The 19,073-nt window shown below is 30.5% G+C and overlaps 1 protein-coding gene across 2 annotated transcripts in view; it reads left to right on the forward strand.

Moving 5' to 3' along the window:
• The window catches only part of LOC119604434, a 44,138-nt gene extending 32,690 nt beyond the window's left edge, over positions 1 to 11,448 (forward strand). The window contains exon 10 of one of the 2 annotated variants that reach the window (XM_037957022.1): positions 10,126 to 11,448. In XM_037957022.1, the coding sequence (XP_037812950.1) occupies positions 10,126 to 10,197 (72 nt within the window). In that variant the 3' untranslated portion in view covers positions 10,198 to 11,448. The remainder of the gene's footprint in view (positions 1 to 10,125) is intronic. The other variant, XM_037957023.1, reaches the window with a different exon arrangement.
• The last annotated feature ends 7,625 nt before the right edge of the window (positions 11,449 to 19,073 follow it).

A 19,073-nucleotide genomic window follows, 5' to 3' on the forward strand; every position in this document is an offset into this window, starting at 1 on the left:
AGACTAGACTATAGACTAGACTATAGACTAGACTATAGACTAGACTATAGACTAGGCTATAGACTGTACTATAGATTAGACAAACTGGACTATAGACTAGACTACAGATTAGACTATATACTAGACTATAGACTGCACTGTAGACAATAACCTGGACTAGAGACTAGACTACACTATAGACTAGACTATAGACTAGGCTATAGACTAGACTATAGACTAGACTATAGTCTAGACTATAGTCTAGACTATAGACTAGACTATAGACTAGACTCTAGACTATAATCTAGACTGTAGACTAGACTATAGACTAGACTATAGACTAGACTATAGACTAGACTATAGACTAGACTATAGACTAGACTATAGACTAGACTTTAGATTAGACTATAGACTAGACTATAGACTAGACTATAGACTAGACTATAGACTAGACTATAGACTAGACTTTAGATTAGACTATAGACTAGACTATAGACTAGACTATAGACTAGACTATAGACTAGACTATAGACTAGACTGTAGACTAGACTATAGACTAGACTATAGACTAGACTATAGACTAGACTATAGACTAGACAATAGACTAGACTATAGACTAGACTATAGACTAGACTATAGACTAGACTATAGACTAGACTATAGACTAGACTATAGACTAGACTATAGACTAGACTATAGACTAGACTATAGACTAGACTATAGACTAGACTATAGACTAGACTATAGACTAGACTATAGACTACACTATAGACTAGACTATAGACTAGACTATAGACTAGACTAGACTATAGACTAGACAATAGACTAGACTATAGACTAGACTATAGACTAGACTATAGACTAGACTATAGACTAGACTATAGACTAGACTATAGACTAGACTATAGACTAGACTATAGACTAGACTATAGACTAGACTATAGACTAGACTATAGACTAGACTAGACTATAGACTAGACTAGACTATAGACTAGACAATAGACTAGACTATAGACTAGACTATATACTAGACTATAGACTAGACTATAGACTAGACTATAGACTAGTCTATAGACTAGACTATAGACTAGACTATAGACTAGACTATAGACTAGACTATAGACTAGACTATAGACTAGACTATAGACTAGACTATAGACTAGACTATAGACTAGACTATAGACTAGACTATAGACTAGACTATTGACTAGACTATAGACTAGACTATAGACTAGACTATAGACTAGACTATAGACTAGACTATAGACTAGACTATAGACTAGACTATAGACTAGACTATAGACTAGACATAGACTAGACAATAGACTAGACAATAGACTAGACAATAGACTAGACTATAGACTAGAGTATAGACTAGACTATAGACTAGACTAGACTATAGACTAGACTATAGACTAGACTATAGACTAGACTATAGACTAGACAATAGACTAGACTATATACTAGACTATAAATAGACTAAAGACTATAGACTAGACTAAAGGCTAGACTATACTAGACTATAGACTAGACTATAGACTAGACTATAGACTAGACTATAGACTAGACTATAGACTAGACATAGACTAGACTATAGACTAGACTATAGACTAGACTATAGACTAGACTATAGACTAGACTATAGACTAGACTATAGACTAGACTATAGACTAGACTATAGACTAGACTATGGACTAGACTATAGACTAGACTATAGACTAGACTATAGACTAGACTATAGACTAGACTATAGACTAGACTATAGACTAGACTATAGACTAGACTATAGACTAGACTATAGACTAGACTATAGACTAGACTATAGACTAGACTATAGTCTAGACTGTAGACTAGACTATAGACTAGACTATAGACTAGACTATAGACTAGACTATAGACTAGACTATAGACTAGACTATAGACTAGACTATAGACTAGACTATAGACTAGACTATAGACTGACTATAGACTAGACTATAGACTAGACTATAGACTAGACTATAGACTAGACTATAGACTAGACTATAGACTAGACTATAGACTAGACTATAGACTAGACTATAGATAGATAGACTAGACTATAGACTAGACTATAGACTAGACTATAGACTAGACTATAGACTAGACTATAGACTAGACTATAGACTAGACTATAGACTAGACTATAGACTAGACTATAGACTAGACTATAGACTAGACTATAGACTAGACTATAGACTAGACTATAGACTAGACTATAGACTAGACTATAGACTAGACTATAGACTAGACTATAGACTAGACTATAGACTAGACTATAGACTAGACTATAGACTAGACTATAGACTAGACTATAGACTAGACTATAGACTAGACTATAGACTAGACTATAGACTAGACTATAGACTAGACTATAGACTAGACTATAGACTAGACTATAGACTAGATAGACTAGACTATAGACTAGACTATAGACTAGACTATAGACTAGACTATAGACTAGACTATAGACTAGACTATAGACTAGACTATAGACTAGACTATAGACTAGACTATAGACTAGACTATAGACTAGACTATAGACTAGACTATAGACTAGACTATAGACTAGACTATAGACTAGACTATAGACTAGACTATAGACTAGACTATAGACTAGACTATAGACTAGACTAGACTATAGACTAGACTAGACTATAGACTAGACTATAGACTAGACTAGACTAGACTATAGACTAGACTATAGACTTAGACTATAGACTAGACTATAGACTAGACTATAGACTAGACTATAGACTAGACTATAGACTATAGACTAGACTATAGACTAGACTATGGACTAGACTATAGACTAACTATGACTAGACTATAGACTAGACTATAGACTAGACTGTAGACTAGACTATAGACTAGACTGTAGACTAGACTGTAGACTAGACTAGACTAGACTATAGACTAGACTATAGACTAGACTATAGATAGACTATAGACTAGACTATAGACTAGACTATAGACTAGACTATAGACTAGACTATAGACTAGACTATAGACTAGACTATAGACTAGACTATAGACTAGACTATAGACTAGACTATAGACTAGACTATAGACTAGACTATAGACTAGACTATAGACTAGACTATAGACTAGACTATAGACTAGACTATAGACTAGACTATAGACTAGACTATAGACTAGACTATAGACTAGACTATAGACTAGACTATAGACTAGACTATAGACTAGACTATAGACTAGACTATAGACTAGACTATAGACTAGACTATAGACTAGACTATAGACTAGACTATAGACTAGACTATAGACTAGACTATAGACTAGACTATAGACTAGACTATAGACTAGACTATAGACTAGACTATAGACTAGACTATAGACTAGACTATAGACTAGACTATAGACTAGACTATAGACTAGACTATAGACTAGACTATAGACTAGACTATAGACTAGACTATAGACTAGACTATAGACTAGACTATAGACTAGACTATAGACTAGACTATAGACTAGACTATAGACTAGACTATAGACTAGACTATAGACTAGACTATAGACTAGACTATAATAGACTAGACTAGACTATAGACTAGACTATAGACTAGACTATAGACTAGACTATAGACTAGACTATAGACTAGACTATAGACTAGACTATAGACTAGACTATAGACTAGACTATAGACTAGACTATAGACTAGACTATAGACTAGACTATAGACTAGACTATAGACTAGACATAGACTAGACTATAGACTAGACTGTAGACTAGACTATAGACTAGACTGTACTAACTGTAGACTAGACTATAGACTAGACTGTAGACTAGACTATAGAATAGACCATAGACTACTAGAATATAGACTAGAAGATAGACTAGACTATAGACTAGACTATAGACTAGACTATAGACTAGACTATAGACTAGACTATAGACTAGACTATAGACTAGACTATAGACTAGACTATAGACTAGACTATAGACTAGACTATAGACTAGACTATAGACTAGACTATAGACTAGACTATAGACTAGACTATAGACTAGACTATAGACTATAGACTAGACTATAGACTAGACTATAGACTAGACTATAGACTAGACTATAGACTAGACTATAGACTAGACTATAGACTAGACTATAGACTAGACTATAGACTAGACTATAGACTAGACTATAGACTAGACATATAGACTAGACTATAGACTAGACTATAGACTAGATATAGACTAGACTATAGACTAGACTATAGACTAGACTATAGACTAGACTATAGACTAGACTATAGACTAGACTATAGACTGACTATAGACTAGACTATAGACTAGACTATAGACTAGACTATAGACTAGTCTATAGACTAGACTATAGACTGACTATAGACTACTATAGACTAGACTCTAGACTAGTCTATCGACTAGACTATAGTCTAGTCTATAGACTAGACTATAGTCTAGTCTATAGTCTAGTCTATAGTCTAGTCTATAGACTAGTCTATATAGTCTATAGACTAGACTATAGTCTAGTCTATAGTCTAGTCTATAGTCTAGTCTATAGTCTAGTCTATAGTCTAGTCTATAGACTAGACTATAGACTAGACTATAGACTAGACTATAGACTAACTATAGACTAGACTATAGACTAAGACTATAGACTAGACTATAGACTAGACTATAGACTAGACTATAGACTAGACTATAGACTAGACTATAGACTAGACTATGAGACTAGACTAGACTATAGACTAGACTATAGACTAGACTATAGACTAGACTATAGACTAGACTATAGACTAGACTATAGACTAGACTATAGACTAGACTATAGACTAGACTATAGACTAGACTATAGACTAGACTATAGACTAGACTATAAACTAGACTATAGACTAGACTATAGACTAGACAATAGACTAGACTATAGACTAGACTATAGACTAGACTATAGACTAGACTATAGACTAGACTATAGACTAGACTATAGACTAGACTATAGACTAGACTATGACTAGACTGTAGACTAGACTATAGACTAGACTATAGACTAGACTATAGACTAGACTATAGACTAGACTATAGACTAGACTATAGACTAGACTATAGACTAGACTATAGACTAGACTATAGACTAGACTATAGACTAGACTATAGACTAGTAGACTATATACTAGACTATAGACTAGACTATAGACTAGACTATAGACTAGACTATAGACTAGACTATAGACTAGACTATAGACTAGACTATAGACTAGACTATAGACTAGACTATAGACTAGACTATACTATAGACTAGACTATAGACTAGACTATAGACTAGACTATAGACTAGACTATAGACTAGACTATAGACTAGACTATAGACTAGACTATAGACTAGACTATAGACTAGACTATAGACTAGACTATAGACTAGACTATAGACTAGACTATAGACTAGACTATAGACTAGACTATAGACTAGACTATAGACTAGACTATAGACTAGACTATAGACTAGACTATAGACTAGACTATAGACTAGACTATAGACTAGACTAGACTATACTAGACTATAGACTAGACTATAGACTAGACTATAGACTAGACTATAGACTAGACTATAGACTAGACTATAGACTAGACTAGACTAGACTATAGACTAGACTATAGACTAGACTATAGACTAGACTATAGACTAGACTATATACTAGACTATAGACTAGACTATAGACTAGACTATAGACTAGACTATAGACTAGACTATAGACTAGACTATAGACTAGACTATATACTAGACTATAGACTAGACTATAGACTAGACTATAGACTAGACTATAGACTAGACTATAGACTAGACTACTATAGACTAGACTATAGACTAGAGACTATAGACTAGACTATAGACTAGACTATAGACTAGACTATAGACTAGACTATAGACTAGACTATAGACTAGACTATAGACTAGACTATAGACTAACTATAGACTAGACTATAGACTAGACTATAGACTAGACTATAGACTAGACTATAGACTAGACTATAGACTAGACTATAGACTAGACTATAGACTAGACTATAGACTAGACTATAGACTAGACTATAGACTAGACTATAGACTAGACTATAGACTAGACTATAGACTAGACTATAGACTAGACTATAGACTAGACTATAGACTAGACTATATACTAGACTAGACTATAGACTAGACTATAGACTAGACTATAGACTAGACTATAGACTAGACTATAGACCTAGACTAGACTATAGACTAGACTATAGACTAGACTATAGACTAGACTATAGACTAGACTAGACTATAGACTAGACTATAGACTAGACTATAGACTAGACTATAGACTAGACTAGACTATAGACAGACTATAGACTAGACCATAGACTAGACTATAGACTAGACTATAGACTAGACTATAGACTAGACTATAGACTAGACTATAGACTAGACTATAGACTAGACTATAGTCTAGACTGTAGACTAGACTAGACTTTAGACTAGACTATAGACTACAGGCTAGACTATAGACTAGACTATAGACTAGACTATAGACTAGACTATAGACTAGACTATAGACTAGACTATAGACTAGACTATAGACTAGACTATAGACTAGACTATAGACTAGACTATAGACTAGACTATAGACTAGACTATAGACTGACTATAGACTAGACTATAGACTAGACTATAGACTAGACTATAGACTAGACTATAGACTAGACTATAGACTAGACTATAGACTAGACTATAGACTAGACTATAGACTAGACTATAGACTAGACTATAGACTAGACTATAGACTAGACTATAGACTAGACTATAGACTAGACTATAGACTAGACTATAGACTAGACTATAGACTAGACTATAGACTAGAATATACTAGACTAGACTATAGACTAGAATATAGACTAGACTATAGACTAGAATAGACTAGACTATAGACTAGACTATAGGCTAGACTATAGACAAGACTATAGACTAGACTATAGGCTAGACTATAGACAAGACTATAGAATAAAAGACTAGACTATAGACAACTATAGAATAAAAGACTAGACTATAGACTAGACTATAGCCTAGACTATAGACTAGACTATAGACTAGACTATAGACTAGACTATAGACTAGACTATAGACTAGACTATAGACTAGACTATAGACTAGACTATAGACTAGACTATAGACTAGACTATAGACTAGACTATAGACTAGACTATAGACTAGACTATAGACTAGACTAGACTAGGACTATAGACTAGACTATAGACTGGACTAGACTAGACTATAGACTAGACTAACTATCGACTAGACTATACACTAGACTATAGACTAGACTATAGACTAGACTATAGACTAGACTATAGACTAGACTATAGACTGGATTATAGACTAGACAATAGACTAGACAAATAATAGACTAGACTATATACTACGTTATATACTAGACTATAGACTAGACTATAGGACTAGACTATCGACTAGACTATAGACTAGTCTATATAGTCTATAGACTAGGACTATAGTCTAGTCTATAGTCTAGTCTATAGTCTAGTCTATAGTTCTAGTCTATAGTCTAGTAGTCTAAGTCTAGTCTAGTCTAGTCTATAGTTCTAGTCTATAGTCTAGTCTATAGTCTAGTCTATAGTCTAGTCTATAGTCTAGTCTATAGTCTAGTCTATAGTCTAGTCTATAGTCTAGTCTATAGTCTAGTCTATAGTCTAGTCTATAGTCTAGTCTATAGTCTAGTCTATAGTCTAGTCTATAGTCTAGTCTATAGTCTAGTCTATAGTCTAGTCTATAGTCTAGTCTATAGTCTAGTCTATAGTCTAGTCTATAGTCTAGTCTATAGTCTAGTCTATAGTCTAGTCTATAGTCTAGTCTATAGTCTAGTCTATAAGTCTAGTCTATAGTCTAGTCTATAGTCTAGTCTATAGTCTAGTCTATAGTCTAGTCTATGGTCTAGTCTATGGTCTATTCTATAGTCTATTCTATAGTCTAGTCTATAGTCTAGTCTATAGTCTAGTCTACAGTCTAGTCTACAGTCTAGTCTATAGTCTAGTTCTACAGTCTAGTCTACAGTCTAGTCTATAGTCTAGTCTATAGTCTAGTCTATAGTCTAGTCTATAGTCTAGTCTATAGTCTAGTCTATAGTCTAGTCTATAGTCTAGTCTTCTATAGTTAGTCTATAGTCTATCTATAGTCTAGTCTATAGTCTAGTCTATAGTCTAGTCTATAGTCTAGTCTATAGTCTAGTCTATAGTCTAGTCTATAGTCTAGTCTATAGTCTAGTCTATAGTCTAGTCTATAGTCTAGTCTATAGTCTAGTCTATAGTCTAGTCTATAGTCTATTCTATAGTCTATTCTATAGTCTATAGCCTAGTCTATAGTCTAGTCTATAGTCTAGTCTATAGCCTAGTCTATAGTCTAGTCTATAGTCTAGTCTATAGCCTAGTCTATAGTCGAGTCTATAGTCTAGTCTATAGCCTAGTCTATAGTCGAGTCTATAGCCTAGTCTATAGTCGAGTCTATAGTCTAGTCTATAGTCTAGTCTATAGTCTAGTCTATAGTCTAGTCTATAGCCTAGTCTATAGTCGAGTCTATAGTCTAGTCTATAGCCTAGTCTATAGTCGAGTCTATAGTCTAGTCTATAGTCTAGTCTATAGTCTAGTCTATAGTCTAGTCTATAGTCTAGTCTATAGTCTAGTCTATAGTCTAGTCTATAGTCTAGTCTATAGTCTAGTCTATAGTCTAGTCTATAGTCTAGTCTATAGTCTAGTCTATAGTCTAGACTATAGTCTAGTCTATAGTCTAGTCTATAGTCTATTCAATAGTCTATTCAATAGTCTAGTCTATAGTCTATAGTCTAGTCTATAGTCTAGTCTATAGTCCAGTCTATAGTCTATAGTCTAGTCTATAGTCTAGTCTATAGTCTAGTCTATATTCTAGTCTATAGTCTAGTCTATAGTCTAGTATATAGTCTAGTCTATAGTCTAGTCTATAGTCTAGTCTATAGTCTAGTCTATAGTCTAGTCTATAGTCTAGTCTATAGTCTGGTCTATAGTCTAGTCTATAGTCTAGTCTATAGTCTAGTCTATAGTCTAGTCTTTAGTCTAGTCTATAGTCTAGTCTTTAGTCTAGTCTTTAGTATAGTCTATAGTCTAGTCTATATTCTAGTCTATTGTCTAGTCTATAGTCTAGTCTATAGTCTAGCCTGTAGTCTAGTCTATATTCTAGTCAATTGTCTAGTCTATTGTCTAGTCTATAGTCTAGTCTATTGTCTAGTCTATAGTCCAGTCTATAGTCTAGTCTATTGTCTAGTCTATAGTCTAGTCTATAGTCTAGTCTATAGTCCAGTCTATAGTCTAGTCTATAGTCTAGTCTATTGTCTATTCTATAGTCTAGTCTATAGTCTAGTCTATAGTCCAGTCTATTGTCCAGTCTATAGTCTAGTCTATAGTCTAGTCTATAGTCTAGTCTATAGTCCAGTCTATTGTCTAGTCTATAGTCTAGTCTATAGTCTAGTCTATAGTCCAGTCTATAGTCTAGTCTATAGTCTAGTCTATTGTCTATTCTATAGTCTAGTCTATTGTCTAGTCTATAGTCTAGTCTATAGTCCAGTCTATAGTCTAGTCGATAGCCTAGTCTATAGTCTAGTCCATAGTCTAGTCTATAGTCTAGTCTATAGTCCAGTCTATAGTCTAGTCTATAGTCTAGTCTATAGTCTAGTCTATAGTCTAGTCTATAGTCTAGTCTATAGTCTAGTCTATAGTCTAGTCTATAGTCTAGTCTATAGTCTAGTCTATAGTCTAGTCTATAGTCTAGTCTATTGTCTAGTGTGTAGGCTATAGCTTAGACAACAATCTAGACGATCTAGACCAGACTATAGCCTGTAGTGTGGGCTAAGATAAAGACTTGACTATAGACGAGACTGCAGACTACGCTTTAGATTAGACTATACATTAGACTACAGATTCGGCTATAGACTAAACTATAGACAAAACTATAGTCTAGTGCAGATACTATAGAATAGACTATAGACTAGGCTATAAACTGGACTGTTGACTAGAGTAAAGAATGCAATATAGGCTATACTATAAAATTATTATAAATTAAAAATACTATCATTTTTTTTTTACAGATTCTAATGAAAACTATGCCCACTTCCATGTTTCGTTTACTGACGGGTCAAGAAACACCTATTTATATCTAAAATCTAAATCTACATTTACAAATATTTTTATTAAGCTTTAAGACCTTTAACGAAATCATTATTAATACTAGTATTAATCAACAAATAACTATTATAATTATACAAAAACAATTTATGTTTTAAATTAATTTGTAATTTATAATTTCATACAAATTTCACAACTTTATAAGATTTCTAAAAACACATAAAAACAACATACAATTTAATTACAAACTTAGGCAGCAGCAGTTAAATGATCTATAAATTATATACATATAATTACAACTCAAAAGCTTTTACGATTAAAGCTTTAAAAATCAAACAATTTTAAGGCAAAATTTGGCTCAAAAGCTAATGCTTATAAAACAAGAACCTATTAAACGTTATTAAATATTTTCTTTCAATTTATTTAAATTTTTTTTCATTTCATTTAAAATGAATAAATGTTATAATTTAGAATATTATTTTTTTTTAGAAAACAAATCACCTAAAAACCAAACACTCTTTTTTTTAAAAAAGAAAGACTGACAAAATTTTTTTGTTGTTTAATTAAACACATAAATAATTTCCTTTAAATAAAAATACTCATAAATTGTTGTTCAACATATAACTGCTGCTAAATTGCATTTAGCTAAAAAAAGTTTATATGAAATTATATAGAAATTAACAAAGCAAAACAAACATCCAATTGTTACCATTTTTTCTTATATATTATATAAACAAATATTGTAATTAATCTCTAAAAAAAAACAAAAAACCTAAACAAATTATTGTCTTAACTAAATATTAATTATAGCATCTTGTTATTAGTTTAACTCTTAACAAAATTTAGTGCCATTTTGTTCCATTAAACTATTTTTATTAAAAACTCTTCATTTTTAAGTTGTTATTTAAATATTTAAGTTATTAATTAACACATTACTTTTTGTTTATTCTTAAGTATTTTTTGCAATATCTGAAGAACATTTAATGAATTTATTAGTTTTATATTTTTAATTTGTATTTCAACATTTGTTTAATTAGTTAAATTATCATTTATAAAAAACTACCTTACTTATATTAATAAATTAATTAATTTAAGTTTAAAACAAACATGTTTATTTCATATTTTTATACCAAAATTTATTATCTAACGAAGAAGAATGTATAAGAAGTAAAATACATTATGTTAATTATGTATTTGCTTGAAATCAAGGGGAAAAATAATTAATTGTAAATTTATGTTTGAGTTTTTAGTTTTTTATCGAAAATTAACGAGATTTTTATATTTCTATAAAAAAAAAAAATTCAAAATTTTTTTTGAAAATTTAGTCTAAATTAACTAATAAACTAGACTAGACTATAGACTAGACTATACTATAGACTAGACTATAGACTAGACTATAGACTAGACTATAGACTAGACTATAGACTAGACTATAGACTATAGACTAGACTATAGACTAGACTATAGACTAGACTATAGACTAGACTATAGACTAGACTATAGACTAGACTATAGACTAGACTATAGACTAGACTATAGACTAGACTATAGACTAGACTATAGACTAGACTATAGACTAGACTATAGACTAGACTATAGACTAGACTATAGACTAGACTATAGACTAGACTATAGACTAGACTATAGACTAGACTATAGACTAGACTATAGACTAGACTATAGACTAGAATAGACTACAGACTAGGACTATAGACTAGACTACATACTAGACTATAGACTAGACTATAGACTAGACTACAGACTAGACTATAGACTAGGTAATAGACTAGACTATAGACTAGACTATAGACTAGACTATGGACTAGACTATAGACTAGACTATAGACTAAACTATGGACTAGACTACAGACTAGACTACAGACTAGACTATAGACTAGACTATAGACTAGACTATAGACTAGACTATAGACTAGACTAGACTATAGACTAGACTATAGACTAGACTATAGACTAGACTATAGACTAGACTATAGACTAGACTATAGACTAGACTATAGACTAGACTATAGACTAGACTATAGACTAGACTATAGACTAGACTATAGACTAGACTATAGACTAGACTATAGACTATACTATAGACTAGAATAGACTACAGACTAGACTATAGACTAGACTACAGACTAGACTATAGACTAGACTATAGACTAGGTAATAGACTAGACTATAGACTAGACTATAGACTAGACTATGGACTAGACTATAGACTAGACTATAGACTAGACTATGGACTAGACTACAGACTAGACTACAGACTAGACTATAGACTAGACTATAGACTAGACTATAGACTAGACTATAGACTAGACTATAGACTGGACTATAGACTAGACTATAGACTAGACTATAGACTAGACTATAGACTAGACTATAGACTAGACTATAGACTAGACTACAGACTAGACTATAGACAAGAATAGACTACAGACTAGACTATAGACTAGACTATAGACTAGACTATAGACTAGACTATAGACTAGACTATAGACTAGACTATAGACTAGACTATAGACTAGACTATAGACTAGACTATAGACTAGACTATAGACTAGACTATAGACTAGACTATAGACTAGACTATAGACTAGACTATGGACTAGACTATGGACTAGACTACAGACTAGACTACAGACTAGACTATAGACTAGACTATAGACTAGACTATAGACTAGACTACAGACTAGACTATAGACTAGACTATAGACTAGACTATAGACTAGACTATAGACTAGACTATAGACTAGACTATAGACTAGACTATAGACTAGACTATAGACTAGACTATGGACTAGACTATAGACTAGACTATAGACTAGACTATAGACTAGACTATAGACTAGACTATAGACTAGACTATAGACTAGACTATAGACTAGACTATAGACTAGACTATAGACTAGACTATAGACTAGACTATAGACTAGACTATAGACTAGACTATAGACTTAGACTATAGACTAGACTATAGACTAGACTATAGACTAGACTATAGACTAGACTATAGACTAGACTATAGACTAGACTATAGACTAGACTATAGCTAGACTATAGACTAGACTATAGACTAGACTATAGACTAGACTATAGACTAGACTATAGACTAGACTAGATAGACTAGACTACTAGAGACTTAACTTAGACTGACTATAGACTAGACTATAGACTAGACTATAGACTAGACTATAGACCTAGACTATAGCTAGACTATAGACTACTTAGACTAGACTATAGACTAGACTATAGGGGACTAGACTATAGACGAGACTATAGACTAGACTATAGACTAGACTACAGGACTAGACTGTAGACTAGACTATAGACTAGACTATAGACTAGACTATAGACTAGATATATGACTAGACGTAGACTAGACTATAGACTAGATATAGACTAGACTATAGACTAGACTATAGACTAGACTATAGACTAGACTATAGACTAGACTATAGACTAGACTATAGACTAGACTATAGACTAGACTATAGACTATACTATAGACTAGACTAGACTAGACTATAGACTAGACTATAGACTAGACTATAGACTAGACTATAGACTAGACTATAGACTAGACTATAGACTAGACTATAGACTAGACTATAGACTAGACAATGGACTAGACTATAGACTAGACTATAGATTAGACTATAGACTAGACTATAGACTAGACTATAGATTAGACTATAGACTAGACTATAGATTACACTATAGACTAGACTATAGACTATGAACTAGGCTATAGGCTAGATTACAGACTAGACTATAGACTAGGTTATAGACTAGACTATAAACTAGACTATTTCTTTCTAAGTTATATACATTACTGGCTAAAAAGAAAGCAACCTATAAACTCAAACATAATTTTACCATTAACAACATTCCAAAATATTCTAAATAGCTTAGTGGCCATTATTAATTTGATAAATTAAATTAAACAAAACGTATATATATAAAAAAATATATTTAAACAAAAATGTTCATTAATTAGTTAGCAAAAAGAGAGAAAAAATAAAAAAGCATTTAATTATTAAGAAAAGAAAATCCCCATAAATTTAAAAGCTAAACAAGAAAACGAACAAAACCATACATACTCTAACATTTTTTGAGCAAAAAAAAAAAAAAAAAAACTCTTTACAATTTATTTAGTTAATTTTTGTATGCAATCAACCAACCAAACAACAAGTCAATCATTTGCAATTCAAACACACCTAATTTTTTTTTATACATACAAATAAATTTTGTAAAAAAATAACTAAAAATCTATATAAATATTTATTAAAGCAGAGAAAAACCGAACAAAAACAAACTACAACAATAACAAAAAAATATTTTATTAAAATAATAATAAAACAAATTTAAAAGAAAATATATTAATAAAAAAGAGCTTATTTTTCATATTTTAAAAACAAAAAAAGAAGGAAATGCTTAAAGAAAATAAATAATTTTTGATACGCTCATATGCCATATAAAAACTACAACGTATTTATTATTAAAAAAAAGCAAAATATATTTATTAAAAAAAAAAAAATTATTAAAATAAATTTAATAGCTTTGTTTATGATTTGAAATTACAAAAATGTTTGCAAAATCAACTTAAATTTAAACAAACGAAAATATTAGTTGCAATTTAATATTTAAACTTTTATTTTGTCTTTTAAGTTTAACATAAAACAAATCAACCGATAAAATAAATAATTTTGTAAAAACCCAAAAGAAAATATCATGAAAAAAGCTAATAAAATTTATTTAAATGTAATAAAAATATGTAAATTTATTAATATTAATTAACAAATACAATAAATAAATAATTTATATAAAAACAATATTAATTAATAAAACAACAAAATAAATATCACAAACTTTATTCAATAAAATCAACTAACTAATAAAAAGCGACACAACATACAGAAAAACAAAACAAAATATTGAGAAAACAAAACTCTTAAAGCGCAGCTTTTATGAACTAAATGAAAATATAGAACAAAAATAAATAAAAGCCAAAAATAAAATTACTCGGCAAATTAATAGAAAAAAAAAAAAAATACAACAATTTGTTTTATTTCATAAAACGGTAAGTGTTCAAAATATGTAAAAGGCAAATCTGATGGAAAATTAAATTAATAGTAAAGACGCTCATAATTCACTTCATAATGTACGTACGAATTATAGCTTATTAGACTCACAATATTCCATTTTATAAACATGCCAAATTTTATTCAAAAATTCTTAAAATCCATCGAAATATCGATTAAAATCTAAAAATCATTTTCGCACAAAACATACATACATTTTTTGCCTATATTCGACCAACATTTGGAACCTTATAACTCGGGAATTGTTCGATATATTTCGAAGAGAGTTATATCAAATGAAAGGTTGGGAATTTAACTATTAGATCGTTGTATTAATTTTGTCAAAAAATATATCTAAGTTGTCGAAAATAGTAATTATAATTTTACGCCCATTTTTTATTGCAACAAGTGGGCGTGGCAGTTTTTGTTTCTTGAAAAATATTCCTCATTTCATTCTCTACCTACACACAAAATTTCATTAAATTTTCTTTAAGAACAACCGAGATATTAAGCAAAATCAAAAAGTATCTTTGGCCCCACAAAAAACGATAAATTAAATTTCAAAAATTTTATCAAACACCAGGTCACCAGAAGCTGGTAGTAGGTGGATTATCACACACTAATTTCTTTAACTTGATATATCTCGGAAACCACTTGAGGTATTTAAGTCAATGTTTCACTATGTGATAGATTGGAAACTTGGCTACAAGATGGGTAACCTTTGGACCGCCAGGCATTTCTTTAAATAGGTTAAAATAGGACATTTATAATTAAGACGTGTATTTCTCACTTCATAATGGACTTAGAAAGTTATATCATAGCATATATGAAGCGCGATATTCCAATTTATAAATATGCCAAATTTTATTAAAAAATTCATAAAATCTATCGAAATATCGATTAAAATCTAAAAATCATTTGAGGACAAAACATACAATCTCTGGTTATGTTCGACCAAAATTTGGAAGCTTATAACTCGAGAACCGTATGACATAATCCAAAGATAGTTACATCGAATGAAAGGTTTGGATTTCTGCTTTTTGATCAATGTAGTCGTTTTGTAAAATATTAAATTAAAGTGGTCGAAGACAGTAATTATATATAATTAGTTTTTTGATATCAATAACAATAACATAAAATAACAACTAACGCCAAAGTAAACAAAACCCACAAAAGACCAAGAAAATAGGAAAAGCATAAAAAACAACAAAATACGCATGTATGTTCGTAACGCACCAAAATATGGTCCTACACCGACCTTTAAGTATATTGACCAGAATAACTTTTTGGATCATACGCCTATTGATGCATAGGATGCCTATTGAAAATGGTTCAAATCGGTCTATTATTTCACCTAGCCCCCATACAACCTGACCTTCCGATTTGGGGTTTTTAACTCATAACTACGTCAAATATATCAGTATCTCTCCAAAAATTGACACAACTAAGTTTTATATAAGCATAACTGACCATGCCGATTATTATAATGATCAGCCGTCGTTTGACCTTAGCCCCCATACAAACACTCCCCCCCCTCTAAAAAATAACTTAAACGTCCAAAAATTTACTCATAACCATTAGTATAGCGATGAATTTCAGCACAACAAACTTTAATATAAAAATACATCCCTCCTCCTAATTTGTTGAGGATCGGCTCATATTTGACCCTAAGTCCCATATAAAAGCCTATTTTAGAAATTTAGTTTTTCATCAATAAATTGCTTAAAAACATCGGTATTGCGGTAAAATTCAACATAAAAGTTTCTATATGAAAAATAGGGTCGGAAAATTATATTGTGGAAATTACAAATGGAATGACAAACTTATATGCACCCTTCTCTCGAAGGTGAAGGTTATACAAAGGAATTATTTATAATGACATATTATGTATGTAGATGCAAGCGTAAGGATACCTTTATATATGCATGTTTTTATGTACTTTGTTTTACATTTCTTTAGTTGTCATTTCCTCTGCATTTCCTATGAGCTTTCATTCTTTCTTCTTACACATTTTAACAATTTCGTTCGACATATTTTTCACATATAATTTATTTAAGGGAACAAGACATTTATATTTTACATAAAATTTTGAGATGAAAATAAAATTCAAAGAATATATATGTACATATATTTGATTTCTTTAATATCAAAATCGACTTAAATTTGATATTGACCATATTTCGTTGCATGTGTTCAAGTAATGTTTGTTTGTTTTTTGTTAGTTTTGACAAAATTTCCGTTTCCTGTTGCAAGTTGTCATTGTTTTTATAATAATTACACTAATAAGTAATAAGTCATTACAAATGGATTTTATTCTAAATAAATTACATTATTTGTAGGTATGTTTAATGCACACACATTTTTCATAAGAATTTTTAAATTGAATATGTACAGTATATCAAAAGTTAAAAGGTTTCATGTAATAATATAAAATATATTTAATGTAAATTTTTATTTTACATTCAATTGTTCCTTTTTATTGTATATACAAGAAATAAATGGAAATAAAATATAATGGTTGAACTGAACACACAGTAATAAAATGAGCATTTTTCAATTTATATTTTTAAAACAAGCATATGGCAAGATGTTCACGTGCATCAAGCGCCCTTAACTCATATTGGGATCAGCCTCCACTATAGAAATGTTGTAAACTTATCTTATTGTTCAGTTTTAAACCTTAAATAACTATATATTATCTCTACTATTCGCCAATCTCAACTACCTGCTGCTTTAAAAATGGTCGATTCTTACTTTAAATGTTTTAAAGCATTTTTCATCTTTCATAATTTCAAAAATATTGCCATCAACAATTTATCTCGAACATAAATTGCACAACATACATACGTTCGTTAGGCAAAATCAGAAGAAAAAAACTTTAAGAGAAAAAAAAACTCAAACATTTTACAAAGCACAATAGTAAATGAATGCACTTTAAAACAGTTGATAAAAATGTTTGTAACAAAAGAATAGATGAGGAAAATTCTGAAAATAATGGTGTGTATAAAAAGAACATGATTCTTCATTTTCTTCTTCAATGCTGAAAAGAATATAATGAAATTGTGTCTATAAACTGGTAACCAAGTTAACCCAGCAAAGTGTTTTAGAATAAGAACAAAAAGGACTCAAAATAGTTGGAGTGCGAATATTTTCCAGCTAATTCTGTTGGACAAAAGGTGGAAACAGTAAAAAAAAAACAATAAATTGCACACATTCTTCATACCAAAGGTCCATTCATAACTTGCATAGAAAGTCTTAACTGCCATTTATAAATCAAAAAATATTTAAACGTTTTTTAACTAATGAACGTAGTATATTTGCAAATTCTATGATTTGCTGATGAAACTAACAAACTAACAAACAAACTAACTAACTAACTAACTAACTAACTAACTAACTAACTAACTAACTAACTAACTAACTAACTAACTAACTAACTAACTAACTAACTAACTAACTAACTAACTACTACTAACTAACTAACTAACTACTAACTAACTAACTAACTAACTAACTAACTAACTAACTAACTAACTAACTAACTAACTAACTAACTAACTAACTAACTAACTAACTAACTAACTAACTAACTAACTAACTAACTAACTACTAACTAACTAACTAACTAACTAACTAACTAACTAACTAACTAACTAACTAACTAACTAACTAACTAACTAACTAACTAACTAACTAACTAACTAACTAACTACTAACTAACTAACTAACTAACTAACTAACTAACTAACTAACTAACTAACTAACTAACTAACTAACTAACTAACTAACTAACTAACTAACTACTAACTAACTAACTA

The sequence above is a fragment of the Lucilia sericata genome, unplaced genomic scaffold (assembly GCF_015586225.1).
Source record: "Lucilia sericata isolate MDLA Ls3-8-SP2 unplaced genomic scaffold, ASM1558622v1 Contig000391F_arrow, whole genome shotgun sequence".
NCBI lineage: Eukaryota > Metazoa > Arthropoda > Insecta > Diptera > Calliphoridae > Lucilia > Lucilia sericata.